Below are 20,301 nucleotides of genomic sequence, written 5' to 3'. Positions count from 1 at the left end.
CTCTGAAGGAGTCTGTGGTAAGCTGACACACTCAAGAGAAGAGACCATTTGGTAACAGGCCAGCCTGGAATTCCCAGAGCCTAAGCTCAGCCTGTGTGTGTCCTTACACATGAGGTAGAATCTGGTTGTAGGGGATCTCTGGGTGGCTCAGCGATTTAGCGCTGCCTTCAGCCCAGGGCGTGATCCTGGAGTCCTGGGATCGAGTCCCACATCAGTCTCCCTGCATGGGGCCTGCTTCTCCCTCTGCCTGTGTCTCTGCCTCTCTTTCTGTGTCTCTCATGAATAAATAAAATCTTAAAAAAAAAAAGAATCTGGTTGTAGCAGTTCTTGCCTCATAGTTTCCCAGGTAATCTTCTGCTCGCCACAGCAATCTTCTCAGAGAAAAGCTGATACCTACTCAAAGTCTTCCTCACTGAATCCAATTCAAGGCTCACCTTGGTCCTGTCCAGGATCCCCAAAGGGAGAATAAGGAATACAAAGGCCACCAGGATGACCAGTGTCTCCAGGTTTACAACAGGTACTCGAGGTCAGGCAAACCAACAGTTATCAATATTGTCCTCAAGGAGTGATACTCCGTAAGGATTAGCTTAAAACTTCTCCACTAAACACATTTTCCCTCGAAAGTAGGGAGGGCCATTTGAACAGATACAGGGGTATAAGGAGCCAAGGACACAAAGAATCAATAAACAATGTTTCATATTCTACTTCTAGACCCTGATAACCCTTCACTGGCTATTTTACCGTCTCTAAGCTCAAGACCAGGATTGGAAAAGAGAGTAAGAAACTGACACCAAGGATGAAACTCAAATTGCTAGAAACAGCCACCAACCCAGGGCCCTCAGTTACACTAGCAAACTTCTTCAGTGGCTTAAAAGGTAGAGTAGACAAAGGCCTCTCAAGTACCAATACTTCCCAGATCCTTTTGGCAGATAAGACCCTAGAAACCTGAAGAGAACAATTCTTGGAAAGACAGCAGTAACTAGCAAGAGGAAAGCATCCACTTCTCTGAAAACAAACAAAATGAGTCCATGTCACAATCAGAATTTATTTCCTGACCACCTTATGTTCCAATCATACTCTCCACCTAGCAGATGAATTCTCTTCATAATATGGGGTTATGGATAATGGAGAGATCATGCCTAATGAACAAACAAAAGGAGTCCTGTTGGAATGACAGAAATTAAAGTATTCCACGAGAGCCCTGCAGGATTGGGAAAGCAGGGGCAGGTGTGCACACCCAGACCCCTCATATTTTAGCAGCACCATTGCTGTAAGACAGGTCACATCAAACATCTTCTTGGTGGGATCCCTGGGTGGTGCAGCGGTTTGGCGCCTGCCTTTGGCCCAGGGCGCGATCCTGGAGACCCGGGATCGAATCCCACATCGGGCTCCCGGTGCATGGAGCCTGCTTCTCCCTCTGCCTGTGTCTCTGCCTCTCTCTCTCTCTGTGACTATCATAAATAAAAATTAAAAAAAAAAAAAAAAAAAAAAACACATCTTCTTGGACTCCTTATAACGAAGTCTGAATGTTCAGAATGCTATGATCTTGGAAACTGTACTTTCTCTTCAAAAGCTCATCAAAATCATGATCTGTGCTCTTTTCTACTAACCTAAAAGGAAAGGTATATTTTGCAAAGGAGGAAGCTGTAAAAGGCTAGACTACAGGGCTTTAGGTTTTTTTTTTTGGGGGGGGGGGGGCTTTAGGTTTAACCATGAAAATGACTCATGAAGAATGGCCATCAGAAAGTGAGAGTCAATTAAGTTAAGTGTACCAGGAGAGCCCCAACTCCGCCCCTCATTCCCACAGGCACCTAGCGAGAAAAAGATCTGAACCTTCGTGACATCCACCCTAAGCCACGACAAAACTAGTTTTCTCTTTTCAAACTTGCAAAGCTAGACCCCTGCAGACTGATGAAGAGAAAGATCACTGTGACCAAAGGAAAAATAACTTCTTTAACAGCAGCACTGCAGCAAAGGCAGTACCTCTGTACCACTGTAACAGAGGAGAGAGGGCCTAGGCCTTCCTTACCCATTGTCTCTACACACTGAGAAGCTCAAACCAGCAGACTCGTCCTAAACACACTTGGGGCCTTGACTTCCACTAAATCTCAGACCAAATGGACCTACATAGGGCTGATATTCTTGAAACCAAGTCACCCTACTTCCCACTAGGAGGATGGTTACATGGCATCTTAAAAATCCATTCAAAACCACGGCACTGAGGGGCACCTGGGTGGCTCAGTTGGTGAAGCATCGCACCTTCGGCTCAGGTCATGATCCCATGGTGCTGGAATTAAGTCCCAAATGGAAGGGGGGGGGGTCCCCTGCTCAGCAGGGAACCTGCTACTCCCCCTGCTTATGTTCTCTCTCTTTGTCAAATAAGTAAAATCTCAAATAAATAAATGAAACCACAGCAGTGGAGTCACTCCATAGCCACAACATGAGAGAGAAAGAAGATGGGTCTGATGGCAACACTGGGTGGGGGTCTACTGCCAACCAGTCTTCCCAAGTCAGCTTGGAAAACTGTGAGGTCAACTATGAGGGGAAACTGAATACTTACATCGAAGACCAGCCACCTCATAATCCTCTTCCTCCACTTCCTCCTCCTCTTCCTCCTCCTCTTCCTCACTCTCATCATCTTCACTGTCCTCAGAGGCAGACTCTTCAGTGTAATTCCTGTGGGGAGGGAAAAGCACGTAGGGGACGTGGTCCTAGGCCAAAGTGGTCTAAGAAAGGATGAAGTTCTAAAAGGATCCTGTTCACAGACTGGGCAGATTCCACAATGAGGGGAGGAAACCTGAATGGAGGCCAGGACATGGGCAGCAGCATGAAAGCCTAAGCTGCAGCAGCATGCTCCCTCCATCAGGCCCCAAATGCTCTGGATAAGACACCAACAGCAACAGAAATCAAGACCAAAATTCAACCTCTCCTCACGTAAGATACAAAACGCATTCCTTTTGTCTCATAAAAATCGCCCAGATAATGTAACATTTCAGATACTAAAAGCTGTTCCCAACTCTGAGGTGCACTGAAAGGATAAACACCCCAGACAGGTGTTACTCTACCTTGATGGCTCCCTTCCAGGAGCGGAACAGCTTGCAGATGACCATAACATCAAAGCAATGGTAATCCCAGCTCAGAACAGCTGGTCCAAAGCCCTGTCATTTCAGGGTAGTGTGCCTTACTTGGCTCCAAGTGCAGCTGGAGCGGAGTAAGAAATAACCAAGTAATGCTATTAGATGGGGTCAGGATCAAACAGCTCTGCCCTCTCACAGACCAAGCCAGAGCGCCGATAAGCTGCCCTTTCACAACCTCAAAGTGCAATGTGGAAAACAACGGTATTACCTTGGCAAATGTAAAGCATCTTCTCTTTACAAGGCCTCTATGTTTGGCCTTATTGGGATCAGAGTGAAGAACAAAGCACCACCTCTGCTTTCGGGACTCTCCAATCTCATGGGAAGACACTCATATGTGAGACTAACCATGGAGGCAAGATGCACCAAAACACTTAGAGATTGGACACTTGGTTGGAACACAGAGGAAAAACAATTAACCTTAAGAATATAAAAGTATTTCAACAAAAAAGCAGTGAAATTTTAAGTAAGCCATAGGCGATTCCCTCAGTTCCAGGGAGAGGGAATATTCCCAGCAAGGAGGAAAGCCCAACAGGCAAGGATACCAATGAACAGTCTGTACCAAGCACACAACACAGGAATAAGGGCTCATAAAAACAGTACTATATAAGAGTCTCAAAAATCAGGCCATGGAATATGGCCTTTATTCTAGAGGCAATGGAAAGACAAAAGTTTCAGGATAGTGACATGAGATTATCTTTGCCTTACATAAACCGTTCTGGCATCCCCAGCAAAGTGGGACAAATAGGAGGGGAAAGACATGAAGTAAGGAATTGAGAAGCCACCAAAGGAGCCTGGATGGGAGATGTAGGAGGGCCAACTGACAGAATGGACCATGGAGAGTGTGCAGAAGGGGACTGACTCAGAAGATGTCTGGACACAGAACTGATCATATCTGGCAAATGAATGGGTATAGAAGCAGAAGGAGAGGAAAATGTCCAAGTTGACCCCAGAGTTCTAATCGTTAAGGAAGGAAGGTCATGAGTTTTGGGATTTTTAGCAGGAAGTAGTTGCAGAAGTAATTAAGAAGGGGGCAAAGTAGGGGCACCTGGGTAGCTCCGTTGGTTAAGCGTCTGACTCTTGGTTTCCATTCAGATTGTGATCTTGAGGTTGTGGGATTGAGCCCCATCTCAGACTGTGCTCAGTATGGAATCTGTTTCAGATTCTCTCTCCCTCTCCCTCTCATTCACACTCTCGCACGCTTTCTCTAATAAATAAATAAAATCTTAAAGGGGGGGCAAAGTGGAAGCAAAAGGTAAAGGGATAAAGGGAGATAAACTTATTTGAAAAGAAGGTATGATCAAGAAGATACAGAACATGTCTGGCAGTGAAAACCGGAAATGTCAACATCAAACTATAATGAAATCAGAGCGCTCTGAGATCCTACTGTAATATCTCCAACAATTAGGTTCTGTTCACAAAAGATGAACTTAAAACTCCGTAGAATCATTCAATTTGAATAACTAAAGCTTAATTATAACAACCATTTCATCTGTTTTTAAGAGAAGAAATTCTCACCTGCCACGGGAGTTGCGCCTGGCAGTAGCAGGCTGGCAAGCTGGGCACTGCCACTCACCATCTGGTACCTCGTAGAGGGCTGGCCTCAGACAAAACAGGTGGAAGGCTTTATTACATTCATCACACAAGATCAGTTTGTCATCTTCACCTGCAAGGAGATAAACTTGTAAAGCATTGTTGGGAGCAAGCTGTAACAAAGAGCCACTCACCCTCAATTAACACCAGGGGGAAGCAAACAGTCTAGCACAGTGTAATCGTATTTTAAGAAATAGTGATTTCTGAAAAGAAACCTAGCATAGGGACGCCTGGGTGGCTCAGTGATTGAGCGTCTGCCTTTGGCTCAGGGCATTATCCCGCGGTCCTGGGATCGAGTCCCGCATCGGGCTCCCTGCAGGGAGCCTGCTTCTCCCTCTGCCTGTGGTCTGCCTCTCTCTGTGTCTCTCATGAATAAATAAATAAAATCTTAAAAGAAAAGGAAAGAAAAGAGAAAAGAAAAGAAAGCACAAACTAGACTATTGGTAATTTAAGATTCAGGTCTTCTGACATATCCCTAAAACCTGCTTGGCCTAGGAGAGAACAGTTAAAACATTTACAAAGTAGCAGCAAAAAAACCAACTCATGGCAAAAAAAACAACTCAGGGCACCCCCGGTGGCACAGTGGTTTAGCACCGCCTGCAGCCCGGGGTCTGATCCTGGAGACCCAGGATCGAGTCCCACGTCAGGCTCCCTGCATGGAGCCCGCTTCTCCCTCTGCCTGTGTCTCTGCCTCTCAGTCTCTCTCTCTCTCTCTCTCTCTGAATAAATAAATTTTTAAAAATGCTTATTTAAAAAAAAAAAAAAAACTCATAGCAGGAAAGGTCACTATTCCTCTCCCACTAAAAAACGAATCCCCCATGAAGTATTACATTTCCTGCCCATCCTTTTTCTCAATCCCCAATGCTTCCCAACTCATATCTGATATAGTTCTCTTAAGCGATCTGGTATCAAAAATGTACAGAACTGACCCGACATGGTCACTTCCCTCTCCAACCTTCATTCTGAAACAGTGTTTAGAGCAACTGATAGATTTTTCATAGGTCTTTCCATCCTTGGGGATTAAATCCTAACCTACTTCACAAAATCACTTGAGCCAATGAGAAGTCAATCGCTTGAGTGCCCTTAGTCATGATGTTCCTTTTACACAGCCTCTGAAAGCTGTGACCATTAAAGATTCTCAAATGCCTTGCTCTGTAGGACTCAGTGGCAGTGGGCACAAACTGGAGTATTCTTCCCAATGTTAATACTGCCCTCTGCTGGTAGACCTCTTACTTCACGGATGACTTAAAAACTCCAGCGATTAAAAAAAAAAAAAACAAAAAACAAAACTCCAGCAATGATAAAAACAGATGTAAAATTTCAGGTTAATTTTGTTCCCTGTAGAAAATTTAAACATTGGAGAGATAAACTGCTCTTATACTCAAACATGAAGAACAAAGGGCTTACTTTGATTTACTGTCATGTTATTTCAAAGAGTAGCATTTTACAGACTTCCAGTAGAAGGTAGCCCCACTACATTTCAAAGTTATGTGCACAGACTTCTTCAGGGGAGAAAATATCTTTGGAATGGAAGTCCTAGTCCCTATTACACTCAGATAAGCAACACTGATCTATATATACCTTTCTTTCGACAGACTTTGCATCGAGCATTTTCTGCTGACATATCCCACTTGATACAGGCATCAAGCATCCCAAGTAGAACATGCATTCTGGAAAAAGTCTGAGCTTCACGGATTGCTGTCTTCCATTTTTCCAGAGCAGATGCAACCTAAACAGAGACAAAACGAGGTCAGCATTACTACAATGACCTCAACCATATGAGGTCATTCATATGAGGTATGAAAAATGTAGATTTTTCACACAACACTGACAGAGTATGCACTTAGAGTACCAGAAACAGGGGAAGAGGTGAGAGGATTCTGAGTATATTTACATCCTAGAGCTTTTCTCCAGCCTCCTAGAGCTTCTTTTACATTTATTTTACAGAAGAAATCAAGGCTCTAAAGAGTGAAAAACCTTGCCAAAGACTACACAAAGAATTAAGTCAGGGGTGGTGGGTGATCAGAGACCCATCTCTTCTAGTAAAATCCACTTAAAGAGTCAATATCATTTAAAAGCAGAAACACTTGTGTAAATGCTAGTGTGCAATCATGTCCTGAGCTAACACAACTTTGGTTAACAAGATGTTCAGTTTCTGCATTATGTGTCACAATCCCAGATTACAGGGCCTGGAAATTACAGTAAATACTATCTATAAAGCGTTCTACAACACTTAAAAATATTAAATACTGATATGAAGCATTTCTCTTGACTTTATCACCAACTTCTAACTAAGTGAAAATCTCAGAGCCCAGGACTTAGGCTGACTTTCTGGGCAGTTACTTTCAGCATAATAGACAGTGTCTTCTCCCATAATCAGAAAATGCAAAGCAATTCAGAATTACCCAGGGAAAACACAGGATGGGGGAAAATATAATCAGGAATTTCAATAATAAACACAACTAAGGAAAAACAGAAATGCCATTTTAGGATAATTAGTTTATCTGTATTACTGTTTCATTAGTCAAAGGGTGATTTTTTTAGGTCTTTAAAGCATTTCTTGCCTAAATGATCAGGTAAGCATCCATAACAAACAAATGCCTCTACAGGGGTTTATTCATTCTCATATAGTCAAAAACGCAAGAGATAGACAAGGTAAAGCTTAGGCCCTCCCTACGGGAGAAGCTGAGAGATGAGGTCATCCCATCATCATCTATCTTATAAGGATCAAATGGCTTAACCCAGTCCTACCTGAGTTATAGTTCAGGTAGCAGCTCTTACAACTTGGCCTGCTCAAGCTAGCAAACAGTACCACTGATGCACTTCACTGCCCTGCCCCAGGCAATGAGGTCTATTTAAAGTGATATAGTGTCTTCCTATAGGAAGGGGTAGTTATGCTGGAAGGCCACAGGCTTTATTTAAAATAGAGCTGCCAAGGGACAGAGTTGAGCTACTTCTGAAGCTGTGGTGTGAGGGTTGAGAGAGGAGAACAAAAGCTGCCCTTTCTCTTTCTTATGGAAACAGAGAGACATAAAAAGTCCTGCGTGTGTAAATTCATAAATAACAAGAACACAGGGGATCCCTGGGTGGCGCAGCAGTTTAGCGCCTGCCTTTGGCCCAGGGCTCGGTCCTGGAGACCCGGGATCAAATCCCACGTCGGGCTCCTGGTGCATGGAGCCTGCTTCTCCCTCTGCCTGTGTCTCTGCCTCTCTCTCTCTGTGACTATCATAAATAAATAAAAATTAAAATAATAATAATAAAAAAAACAAGAACACATAATACAGACACAACAAAATTCTATTTAAGAGGCTGCTAAAACCCTAGTGGAATCTGGCTCTTTCCTGACTCCAACCTCCACTGCAGATATTTCAGTATCTGCCCTCAAAATACAGCATGATTTCTTTCCTCCCCACTCAGAGCTCCTCAGTACACTATGAGGGTCCACAACCACAACTCATCTCACTGGCTATCTCTCTCAGACCAGTAGAGAGTTGACATGATGATAGGTCCTTTTACTGCACCAACAACCCACATTCCTTCAATGGAATATAAATTTAAGATTTTAAGTTCAGTCCCTAAAAAGAGTGCCTACTGGCAACAGGCAGAAAATGGCTAACATGAGCTTTACTGTCCTCTAGTGGACACTCAGATGCACACAAGTAGTCAGGAAAAAGTCCTATCAGCAAGTACTGCTTTTTACACATTTCCTATAAACAACTGAACCAAACTACCCTAACAGCCATATGACCAGGACTATATATTACGGCCATGCTCAGAAATCTGTGGTTCAAGATCTGAGCACTCAATAGGGCATCCAGCCTCATTAAAAAACAAAACAGAGCAGCCCTGGTAGCACAGCAGTTTTAGCACCGCCTGCAGCCCAGGGTGTGATCCTGGAGACCTGGGATCGAGTCTCAGGTCAGGCTCCCTGCAAGGAGCCTGCTTCTCCCTTTGCCTGTGTCTCTGCCTCTCTTTCTGTGTCTCTCATGAATAAATAAAAACAAAACAAAACAAAAAAACTGGGACACCTGGGTGGCTCAATGGGTTAAGCATCTGACTCTTGATTTCAGCTCAGGTCACCATCTCAGGGTTATGAGATAGAGCCTATGTCAAGCTCTATGCTAAGCACAGAGTCTGCTTGAGATTCTCCTTCTGGAAAAAAAAAAAAAAAAGATTCTCCTTCTGCCCCTCCCTCTCTCTCCTCTCTCTGTCTCTCTCAAATAAATAAATAAATCTTAAAAAAGAAACCTGAGAGATCTTGGAAATAAGCTTATTTAACCTCATTTTAATACAGATTTATTGAGATATAATTCATATGGTAACAAGTTCACGTTGTAAAGAAAACAATGGGTTCTCAAATATTTGCAGAGCTGTGCCAACTATCAATGTAATCTTACAGAACATTTTCATCACGCCAGAAATAAACCTTGCACCCTCTAGTAGTCATTCCCCATTCCCCACCCTAAACCATCACTTCCCCAGCCCTAGACAACCACTACTCTACTTCTGGTCTAGAGATTTTCTTCTTCTGGACATTTCATATGTCCAGATTGCCTTTTTGGATTGCCTTCTTTGACTAAGCATAATTTTTCTAGGTTCATACGCATTGTAACTAGTAACAGTACTTTATTCCATTTTAATTGCTGAAAGTTTTTCCATCATATGGATAAATCACATATTTTTTTTTTAAATCACATTTTGTTAATCCACTATCAGTAGATGGACATCTGGGTTGTTTCTATTTTTTTGGCTATTATAAATAATACTGCTATGAACATTTGGGCATATTTGTAAAACCTTCATTTATTATTTTGCCCAAGGTCTCATAGCAATTTGGTGCCAGGTCTCCTTCACATCTCTAGATCCCCAATACTAATGCTTTTGATATCACAGGTACTAGCATCCTGTTAAACCCACTGAGCTATCTACCTAGACCAGCCTAGATTCCAACCAACCTCTAATTTTGAGGGCAAAACATAAAGCATTCAAGATTTGAAAGACCATCCTAGTTTCCTACCATTGGAAAAAAATTCCAAACAGTCCAGTACATTAAAACAAAAACCCCACACTATATTCAAAGACACTGGGTTTTTTGTTTTTTAAAGGCATTGTTTTTAAAAACAGATGAACAGCGGCAACTAAGTTTTGACATTCAACACTGGTGATATCTGGTAAATCCTGCCTGTCTTACAACACTGGTAGGAGGCTAAACACATTATTCTGATGAAAAACTCAAAATCTCTAGCATGTTCTGGGACGCTTGGGTGGCCCAACGGCTAAGCCTCTGCCTTCAGCTCGGGGTGTGATCCCAGTCCTGGGATTGAGTCCCACATCAGGCTCCTTATGTGGAGCCTGCTTCTCCCTCTGCCTATGTCTCTGCCTCTCCCTCTCTGTCTCTCATGAACAAATAAAGTCTCAAAAAAAAAATCTCTAACATGTTTTAATAAAGATGGTCCCTATGGAGAAGTGGGTGTAACAGAATCAAAGAGAAGCCAGCTGATATGCAAAGTCACTATTAATCCCTTTACTAACAGTAAAAAGGCAACATCCTATCTTAGCAAGGATAGGACAAGGCTTCTGACCATATTCTTCCACAAGAGAACATTTAAAATGGAAAAACAGATAATCCGCTTGTCAGGACAAACGCATACAAAGTAAACAGAGAGCCTAACAGAACCCAGGATTTTGACAAGTTATACAAGGTCTTTCCCACTTGATGAAAAACAAACAAACAAACAACAGAATAAACCTTAAGTTCGAGAAACAATCTACCTTTGTAAGTTAGGAAACCGAAGCCCAAACTAAAGACTGATATTAACTCATGTAACCACCTAGTGCCAGCTGAAAATGCTGGCCTATGTTAAGTGGAAACCTTCAAAGCAAAGGACAGTGGAAAATTTCAGAACTGTGGCAGAGTTGACCTTTGGTCGGGAAATGCAGGCAGGGCATAATGCCATTTTAATGGAGAACATCGTTGAAATACTTAGTAGGCAACCTAATTGATTTTCCAAGAAACTCTTCCATGCTTTCCGTTTGTGTACTGTGTCTGGGCCCCAAGGTTAAACCTGCAAAGTGCTCAGATTTTCCTCCCCAATCAAACTAAGAATGAAGTCTCGTATGACAAGCTAAAAGGTTATTTTGCTATGGGGAGGAATACTAAAAAAGAACTTAAGGAGAATTCTACAGTCACTACTTCCCAATGAGAAGAAAATGTTACTGGTCAAGAAATGTCAAGAAAAGAGCACATCAAGAGACTCTTCTGGATAAAGTTAAAAACAAAACCTATGCAGTGCTTGGCAAGGCTAAAAATGATGCCTAAGGAAGAGACTTGGCAGAGGAGACTATAAACTAATGTTAGACTTTATCTGGAAGGTGACCTGCATGCCATGCAGCCATTAAAAGGTAAACGAAGGAAGGGAGAACCCAATTCCAGGATGATACTGACATATGTCCAGCCTCTGGATCTACGGTATGAACTAAGAGACTCTGACCTAACTGAATCTTAGTTCTCTGCTCTGCTTACCTCCCACTCAGAAGGACTCTCATTTCATCATGCATCACCTTGGCCATGGGAAGAAACAGGGAACATGACAACAGTGTACAAACACTTGAGGAGCTTTATTTTTTTATTATTATTATTATTTTTTTCTTGAGGAGCTTTAGACAATAAAATCACTCTGAGTAAACTCAGAGGGCAAAATAAGGAGCAGCTGTCAATGACAGAAAGTCAATTTCTGCTCAGTCTAATGAAGCCTATGCCCCCTTCCATGATCGGATTAACTCCTACTATCCTTCAAAACCGGCAGACACATCTGTTCCTTGGGAGTTTTCCCTACTTGTCCAGGTGTACCTGACAGGTAGACTGAGTCCTGCCCTCTCTCATCAGGACCTGTCAGTCCACCAAAACCATCCGTCCTAACTCCAACAGGACTCCTGTTGGGCAAGGACATCTGAACTCCACTCATCACTACAACTGCCAGACTCACCATAGGACTGCCCAAGACACACTCACCATAGGACTGCCCAAGACAAGTCTTTACCAGCTGGTTGTGAAAAGAAGGAAGTAAGAGAGGGGAAGAGAGAAATCAAACACAGGGGAAAGTATTCTAATGGGATAATGCCTGGGACCCCTCCTTAATGTAGTGGTTTCAAATTCTTTTCTTCGTAAACTTTTTTTTTTTTTAAGATTTTATTTATTTATTCATGAGAGACACACAGAGAGAGAGAGCGAAAGAGAGGCAGAGACACAGGCCGAGGGAGAAGCAGGTTCCATGCAGGGAGCACGACTTGGGACTTGATCCTGGGTCTCTAGGCTGAAGGCGGGGCTAAACCGCTGAGCCACCCGGACTGCCCTTTTCTTTGTAATCTTAGCAGAAATCTAATAGACAAAACAGAAAAACTGAAGCCGCTAATTATTCTACTAAAGACAAACCAGAGACAACTTAACATTCATCAGCAAGGAATCAAGGCACTAAGAAAACATACTATCACATAGATCTATATGGATTAAAAGGGGGGAGACAGACTGTATGACACAGACAATTCCATTCTGTAAAATTCCAATAAAACCATCTTCATATGCATACAGAAAATACACCAAACTACTGAAGAGTGACTTTCCTGGGGAGGAAAACTAGAATGGGAGTTCTTTTCTACTTTACTTACCTCTCCCACTGGGTTTACTTACAAGGAGCATGTTACTTTTAAAACTTAAAAACCAGAAAACTGGATAGCCACATGCAAAATACTGAACTTAGACCCTTAGTTTACAAATATTAACTCAAAATGGATCAAAGGTTTAAATGTAAAAGCTAAAATTCTAAAAAACAAAACAAAACAAAACAAAAAAACAAAAAAAAAAACCTGTAGAAGAAAACAGAAAGATAGGACCTGGATTTGTGATGCTGAATTTGGCAATGACCTGGTTGTGACACCAAAAGCAGAACCAACCAAAGAAAAAACAGGTAGGGTGAACTTCATCAAACTTGAAAACTTTTTGTCTATCAAAGGATGTCCTCAACAGCTCACAGGATGAGAGAATATATCTGCAAATCATACATCTAACACAGGATTAATACTCAGAACATATAAAGAAACTACATATATAACTCAATGACAAAAAAAACACAAAATCCAATTAAAAAACAGCTAAATAACTCAGAGACATTTCCCCAAAGACAGACAGACATATGGCCAACAGGCACATTCTTCAACATCACTATTGTTAGGGAAAGGCAAACCAAAAGCATGAGCTATCACTTCATTCCCCTGAGGATGACTGCAATCACAGAAATAGAACATAACAGGCACTGGCAAGGGTGTGGAAAAATTAGAACCCTGTGCACTGCTGGTGGGCATGTAAAATGGTGCAGCTGCTCCGGAAGACATGGCAGTTCTGAAAAAGTGCAACAGTATTACCATATGATGCAGCAATTCTACTTCTAGGTATATAGACAAAAGAACTGAGTAAGAGGGCATCTGGGTGGCTCAGTTGGTTAAGCATCTGCCTTCAGCTCAGGTCATGATCTCAAGGTCCTGGGATAGAGCCCTGCATTGGGCTCCCTGCTCAGTGGGGAACCTGCTTCTCCCTCTACTTCCTCTGCATCCCACCCCCCAATCCTGTTATCTCTCTCAAATAAATTAATAAATAAAATTAAAAAAAAAAAAAAAAGAAAAACAAAAAAACTGAAAGGACTAGAATAGAGTTGTACGCCTGCGTTCTCAGCAGACTGGATGTGAGGGCCATGTGGCTGTGATACCTGTCACCCAAGTGTTTTTTCTCCAGGATGGCTCTGGCTGTTGTGGCTGACTAGATGGGTGTCTCCCCCCTCTCTCACTGTGCAGCTCACCGGAAGCTGTGTACTTGGCCACAAAGAACAACCTTCTTGGGGCGCCTGAGTGGCTCAGTGGTTGAGCATCTGCCTTAAGTTCAGAGCGTGATCCCGGAGTCCTGGGATCGAGTCCCACATCGGGCTCCCCACCGGGAGCCTGCTTCTCCCTCTGCCCGTGTCTCTGCCTCTCTCTCTCTGTCTCTTGAATAAATAAATAAAATCTATTTAAAAAAAAAAAAAAAAGAACAATCTTCTCCATCAGAGTAGGATTGTTTCTTGGTCAAGGGTATACAGAGGCACTCCCTGCTAGAGGCTCCATACAGTCCATAGCAGCATTATCCACGACAACCAAAAGATGGAAGTGATCCAAGTGTTCATTGATGGATGAACTGAGAATGTGGTATATACACAGAATGGGTATTACTCAGTCTTAAAGGGAAATCCTGGCACATAACACAACATAGATGAGCTTAGAAGACATTATACTAAGTTAAATAAAGCAGTCACAAAAGAAGAAATATTTTGATTCCACTTCTATGTAATAGTACTCAGAGTAGTTGTTGAATCCATAGACACAGGAAGAAAATGGGGGCTGCCAGAGGTTGAGGGGACAATGAATCAGGTAGTGTAATCTTTAGTGGGCACAATTTCAGTCTGGGAAGAGAAGGTTCTGGAGATGGATGGTGGTGACAGTTGCACAACGCTGTGAATGTACTTAACAACACAGAACATAAAAATGGTTAAGATACTACATTGTTCCTTATGTGTATTTTGCCACCATTTTTAACAATTTGAAAACCACTACCCCCCCTTTTAAAAAGCAATCATGGCTCTGGTAAAAGGAGATGGGGGCACTCTGAGCCAATATCCAGCTGAGCTCCATAAACCAGTGTGAAAACCACAATATTTAGTGGAAATGATAAAAATAGAATACCGGCTCAAGGAACCATGCTTTCAAGGAGGTGAAGCACAGGGTTAGGCAATTTTAAAACCAGATCCACTCTCCTACAGTCATAAAACCACATCTTCACGAACAAAATACCTTTGCTTCCTCTGCCAGTTTCTTCTCTTCATCCACTTCTTCCGTCTTTGCTGAATCTTCACTTTGGAGTTTTCTTCTCTTTTGCTTGGGAGCCATGAAGCCTTGGAGAAATTTCTTTATGACACTTGCTTGTAGGGCAATCACACACTCACCAAAATCCTTCAGTTTCTCTAATGAGATCACCTATAGCAAACAAAGGAAACACCACAATGAATGAAAGGCCCAGAAGACAGGATACTATCCTCCCCTCTCCACACCCAACTCTGGTCATCTCTGTGCACTACTCTTATTTGCTAATAAGGGTTGTGGCAGGAAGGAGAAGGCAGCTAATTTTAAGCATGTTCAGTGGTAGTTACAGTTTCAGTGTCACTGTGAAAGTTTATTCAAAAGTAACCTCAGTTTTTCCAGGCCTTTCACCGAAGCTAACTCTTCCCCATATGTGATAATAAAATTATTTACTCAATAATGCATGTTGTCTGCTCAAAAAAGAAAAGAGAGAAGAGAGGAAGAGACTATCTCCAACTAAATTCAAATCAACCTAAGTCACACAACATCAATTTCCCTTGGTCCTCAGTTCAGTGGATGGTTTATAATTTAAAAGCAGCTGACTACACCTCCATTTCCCCAGCAATGTGGCCCATGAGATACTGAACCTTGTTCTACTTAAAAAAGTTAGGGAGTTCATTCATTCATTCAGCAACTGAGTGCCTACCATATGCAAACTAGTTTCAAGGAAAAGAAAAACTGAGAAAAAAGTAAACATTTACTGACCTACTAGCTTATAAACTATAGGTCAGGTAATACTTTCCATACTTGGTCTCATCTAAGCCTCACATTTATTTTATGGATAAGGACAGAAGCTAAATCACTTTGATCCAAAGCATGCTCTTGAGTGAACGCTATCTTCTCAGTCACACAAAACACACGTCAATTAAAAAGATACCATTTTATAACTATGAAGAGTAACAAAGAATGATGATAACCCAGTGTTAGCAAGGTATTGAGCATGGATTTGGCACAAAGTAGGCAACTGATAAATATCTGCCAAATAAACAAAAAAGTACATATTGTATTTGAAACTGCAGAATACATAGTGTTGAATAATTCCTTAAAAGATCATGAAGAGGGGATCCCTGGGTGGCGCAGCGGTTTGGCGCCTGCCTTTGGCCCAGGGCGCGATCCTGGAGACCCAGGATCGAATCCCACGTCAGGCTCCTGGTGCATGGAGCCTGCTTCTCCCTCTGCCTGTGTCTCTGCCTCTTTCTCTATCTCTCTGTGACTATCATAAATAAAAAAAAAAAAAAAAAAAAAGATCATGAAGAACAATAAAGATGTTTAAATCCTTTTTCCCAGGTAATGTACACAAATTCATAACCACTACCCCCTTTTAAAAAGTAACCATGGCTCTGGTAAAAGGAGATGGGGGCGCTCTGAGCCATTATCCAGCTGAGCTCCATAAACCAGTGTGAAAACCACAACATTTAGTGGAAATGATAAAAACAGAATACTGGCTCAAGGAACCGTGCGGATTTTAAAAGGCTGAGGTGCCTGGCTGCTGTTGTTAAGATCATGCGACTCTGAATCTCAGGATTGGGAGTTTGAGCTCCATACTGAGATTGCTTTAAAAAAAAAATAAAAATAAAAAAAGAGAAAGAGAAAGCTTATGTATGTATGTAAGATGCATATAAAATATGATTATAATAGCAAAGAAATATAAATACAAAAATCCTACAGTAAATGATTTATCTTATCAACTCCAGGGGTTATTTTATGTACCTCAAAGTGATATAAAAACTGAAAGAAATGGAATGTATTTATAAATTAGGAAAAATGGGAAAAAAAAGATACAACTGCCCAAAAAACACACAACTAATATACATGCTGTAATGCATATGAATAATTTGAAAAGACTCACGAGTATTAGTATCTTTGGAGTTATATGGACTTTTATTTTCTAAAACCAGTGAAAAGCATTTTAGTATTTCCTGACAGACAGTATTTTCCAATCTTCTCTCCAGCTGGGATATCTAAATCTATCTCATGTAGAACATGGCGTCTCCTGAATTGGTTCATCTATATGATGTGAGGGTCCTTCTGAACAGTAGGTGACAAGACTCTAAATGGATCTTGAAATGTACTCATTTACTAGCATGAGTGCTACCCAACATTAAGCATAACCTTACTGAGCTGATCAGTATAAAGGATGGACAAAACCAGAATACACAAACATATTTCAGACCTTAAAGCACAAGCATCAAGCACACAGGAATGTTAAATAAAAGATGTTAAATCATGATTCAGGATTGTGACTCCAGGACTAGTTTTCATTCAACTTAATAGAAAGTGCTTTCTGGGGCACCTGGCTGGCTCAGTCAGTGAAGCAACTCTTGATCTCAGGGTTGTAGAGTTCAAGCCCCATAATGGATGCAGAGATTACTTAAAAATAAAATATTCGGGGCACCTAAGTGGCTCAAATAGATTAAGTGTTTGACTTCGGCTCAGATCATGATCTCAAGATCCTAGGATCAGGCTCAGCATTGGGCTCCCCACTCAACAGGGTGTCTAGTCTGCTTCTCCCTCTCCCTCTGCCCCACACCCCCTGGCCATGCTCTCTCAAATAAATAAAATGCTTAAAAAAATAAAATCTTTAAAAAAAAGGCACTTTTTGAACAAAGAATCTAAGCCAATGATTAGATTTTTCTGGATATCAAAGGAAAAGTATTACATGTACATGGAGAAACTTTAGATCCACAAGTCTTTCAAAACAAACCTATACATGATTTCCAGGGTCATCTAGGGAAGTCAAGAACATTATCAGGGAATAATTTCAAATTGAGTTTCTAAGAGTAACAGATCTCATAATGGTGTTTGCTTATGTTCTTACCCGAGCTTCAAATTCTGATGTTTCTTCTACATAACCAAGTCCCCCCTTTTGTAACCTTGTTGCAACTTCAATGAGATCACTACGAAGGAAGTTCAAAAGCTCCTGGTTGCCATCACAAGATTTTAGACCCAAATTTGGCTTCCGGGCCAGATGAATAGAATGGATGATGTCCTGGTACCTAGAAGAGTTGGGGGCCGAGGGGATGGGAAATAAAGAAACTCTGAATGACAGGTCTCATTTCTAGAAGACTTACTCAGATCTTCTTGGGATTTTATCTATGGAAATTCTTTTGAGGCCTAGTCTGAAGTTGGGCTCCTCCAGAGAGAATGTCTACTTGCTCATGTTAGCTACCAGGAAATGTGACCAACCCAAGACAACTTTAAATCACCTGCCTGAAATGCCCCATAAGATAGTAAAAATGTGAAACACAGCTGAAAACCTACACAAGGAGATCTTGCTCACACTAAAGATGAGGTCCCAGCAATAGACTCTCTTCTCTGGCTAGACCAGAAGCTTCACTGTTGGCTACTCATAACAAAATGAAAACTAAAGTTCAAGGTCATCTTGGTTGCGGTATACTAAGTTCCCACTTTGTTCTTAATAATAAGCATTTTTAATATTATTTTCCTCTGAATACAACTTCATTGTGTCCCACTGGTTTTCTTACAAAGGATTTCCCTTTCCTTGCTTTCTAGAATTTCCTCTATTTTCTTCTTTGATGTGTTATCTAGGAATATATTTAACTGACTGTCAATAAAGGTCTTTTTGGAAATCTTTAAGGAATCTGTTTCTAATTTTATTGCAATTTGATCAGAAAATGTATCTTGAAACTCTATTTTTAAAATCTGTTGAGATTGCTTTTGTGGCTAAGTACATGATTAACTTTCATAAATGTTCAATGGATAGAACAAAAAACTTTACTTCTGTTTCCAATTGGCCTAGTATCATTTTGTTTTTAAATTCCCTTTATTGAGATGAATGACTGAGTGCACACCCTGTAATTTATATCCTTCTTCCCCTATTGTAAAGAGCATATATGTTTGTTTTATAAAGGTGAACTTCAAATGGTCTGTAATACATTATCCTATTCCCTTGGCTACCCCAAAGGAAACCCAAATAACCATCACTAAGAGAAGAGATAAATAAAGTAGAATCACAAAGATTATACAAACTCCCAGAATAGTATATATAAAGAAAAATGGTTGAGTTCAGTTATAAAAATCATGGATGGAGGTCGCCTGGATGGCTCAGTTGACTGCGCATCTGTTTTTAGCTCAGGTCATGATCTCGGGGTCCTGGATCGAGCTTCATGCGAGCTCCCTGCTCAGCGGGGAGTCTGCTTCTACTACTTCTGTTCCTCCCCTACCTGCTGCCTGCGTGTACATGCACTCTCTCTGCAATTTCTCTCAAATAATTAAAACTAAAAGAAACGTAATCATACAATATGGGCCTTTTGTCTAGCAGCTTTGACTCAGCCTGTTTTTTTAGTTTCAGCTCTGTTTTAGTAAGTACCAGTACTTTGTTCCTTTTTGCGGCTGAATTTATGGATATGCCACATTTTGTTTATCCATCAGCTGATGGATATTTAGGTTTTCATTTTTTTTGGCTATTCTGAATACTGACAGAATACTTCTAAAAAACAACTGCTGTAGAACTGCCCTTGCAAAAAAAAAAAAAAAAAAAAAAAAAGAACTGCCCTTGCAAGGCTGCCTAATTACATGAAGATCTTGGTTCATTGCATGACAAACATTAATCAATGAATAATAGCTGCTATACTGCATATATGTGGGGCTTAAAAGCATGCTTCTTCCAAATAAGCATGAGTCAAGAAAATACCAAACCGTAAGAACATAAAAGGGTGATAGACACTTTCTTAAAATTTATTTTTATTGCTTTTATGGATAAACAAATAACCCTTAAGATATTTATAATATCTAATGCTGAAGAGAAGCTATGAAGACCAAGATGAAAAGATGAAAATTCTTACCTCTTCTCAAGCCTCTCTTTAAGTTGACTTTCTCTTATTCCCTGAGGATGAAGGCAGTTTAGTAACTCATCCAGTTCCTTCTGACTATCACATAAAAACCTGCAAGGAGCAACACAGAATCAGTAACTCTGAAAAACAAAAACTAAGAAAGGGATCTGGGATTGTTGGTGGGAGTTGGGAGAACAGAATTCCAAACTTGGCTCACAAACAAAACAAATAATTTACTATTTCCATGAGGCCTAATGTTAACTTTATCCTAGAATAACAGAGCCGATGTTTCCTACTAAAATACAAGACAGGGATCCCTGGGTGGCGCAGCGGTTTGGCGCCTGCCTTTGGCCCAGGGCGCGATCCTGGAGACCCGGGATCGAATCCCACGTCGGGCTCCCGGTGCATGGAGCCTGCTTCTCCCTCTGCCTGTGTCTCTGCCTCTCTCTCTCTCTCTCTGTCTCTCATGAATAAATAAACAAAGTCTTAAAAAAATAATAAAAATAAAAGGTCATTAAACCAAAAGCAATCACAGGCAAAACAGTTAATGTAATCACAAAGTAAAAGAGACCCTCTCAAAACCTAGTTTCCTGCCTAAAAGAGAATTGACGCAAAATCAGATCAATGGCTATGTATACAATTTTTATTATTTAATTAATAAAGATGAAAATCCTAAATCTATTCCCAGGCTAAAAAGCACTTCTGATGCAATGTAACATCTATCCCAGAACATATACAAAGTTACATTATAACAGAGAAATAAAATTCCAAAGTTTAGTACAAATACATTCTTAGCAAAAAAAAAAAAAAAGGCTGCTTTTAATTTTAATTTTTATTTTTTT

General features: G+C 41.0%; 1 protein-coding gene across 1 annotated transcript in view; it reads right to left on the bottom strand.

Moving 5' to 3' along the window:
- The window catches only part of BAZ1B (bromodomain adjacent to zinc finger domain 1B), a 74,366-nt gene that overhangs the window by 4,542 nt on the left and 49,523 nt on the right, over window positions 1-20,301 (bottom strand). Inside the window, exons 11-16 of the mRNA XM_041747837.1 lie at window positions 19,472-19,570; window positions 17,485-17,662; window positions 14,601-14,783; window positions 6,309-6,456; window positions 4,653-4,800; window positions 2,561-2,676 (exon numbers count right to left, since the gene is read on the bottom strand). Of these exons, the coding sequence (XP_041603771.1) occupies window positions 2,561-2,676; window positions 4,653-4,800; window positions 6,309-6,456; window positions 14,601-14,783; window positions 17,485-17,662; window positions 19,472-19,570 (872 nt within the window). The remainder of the gene's footprint in view (window positions 1-2,560; window positions 2,677-4,652; window positions 4,801-6,308; window positions 6,457-14,600; window positions 14,784-17,484; window positions 17,663-19,471; window positions 19,571-20,301) is intronic.

Source organism: Vulpes lagopus, chromosome 3 (genome assembly GCF_018345385.1).
Source record: "Vulpes lagopus strain Blue_001 chromosome 3, ASM1834538v1, whole genome shotgun sequence".
NCBI lineage: Eukaryota > Metazoa > Chordata > Mammalia > Carnivora > Canidae > Vulpes > Vulpes lagopus.
The sequence above is the reverse complement of the archived record's forward strand: the minus strand, read 5'-3'. Positions and strand labels throughout refer to the sequence as shown.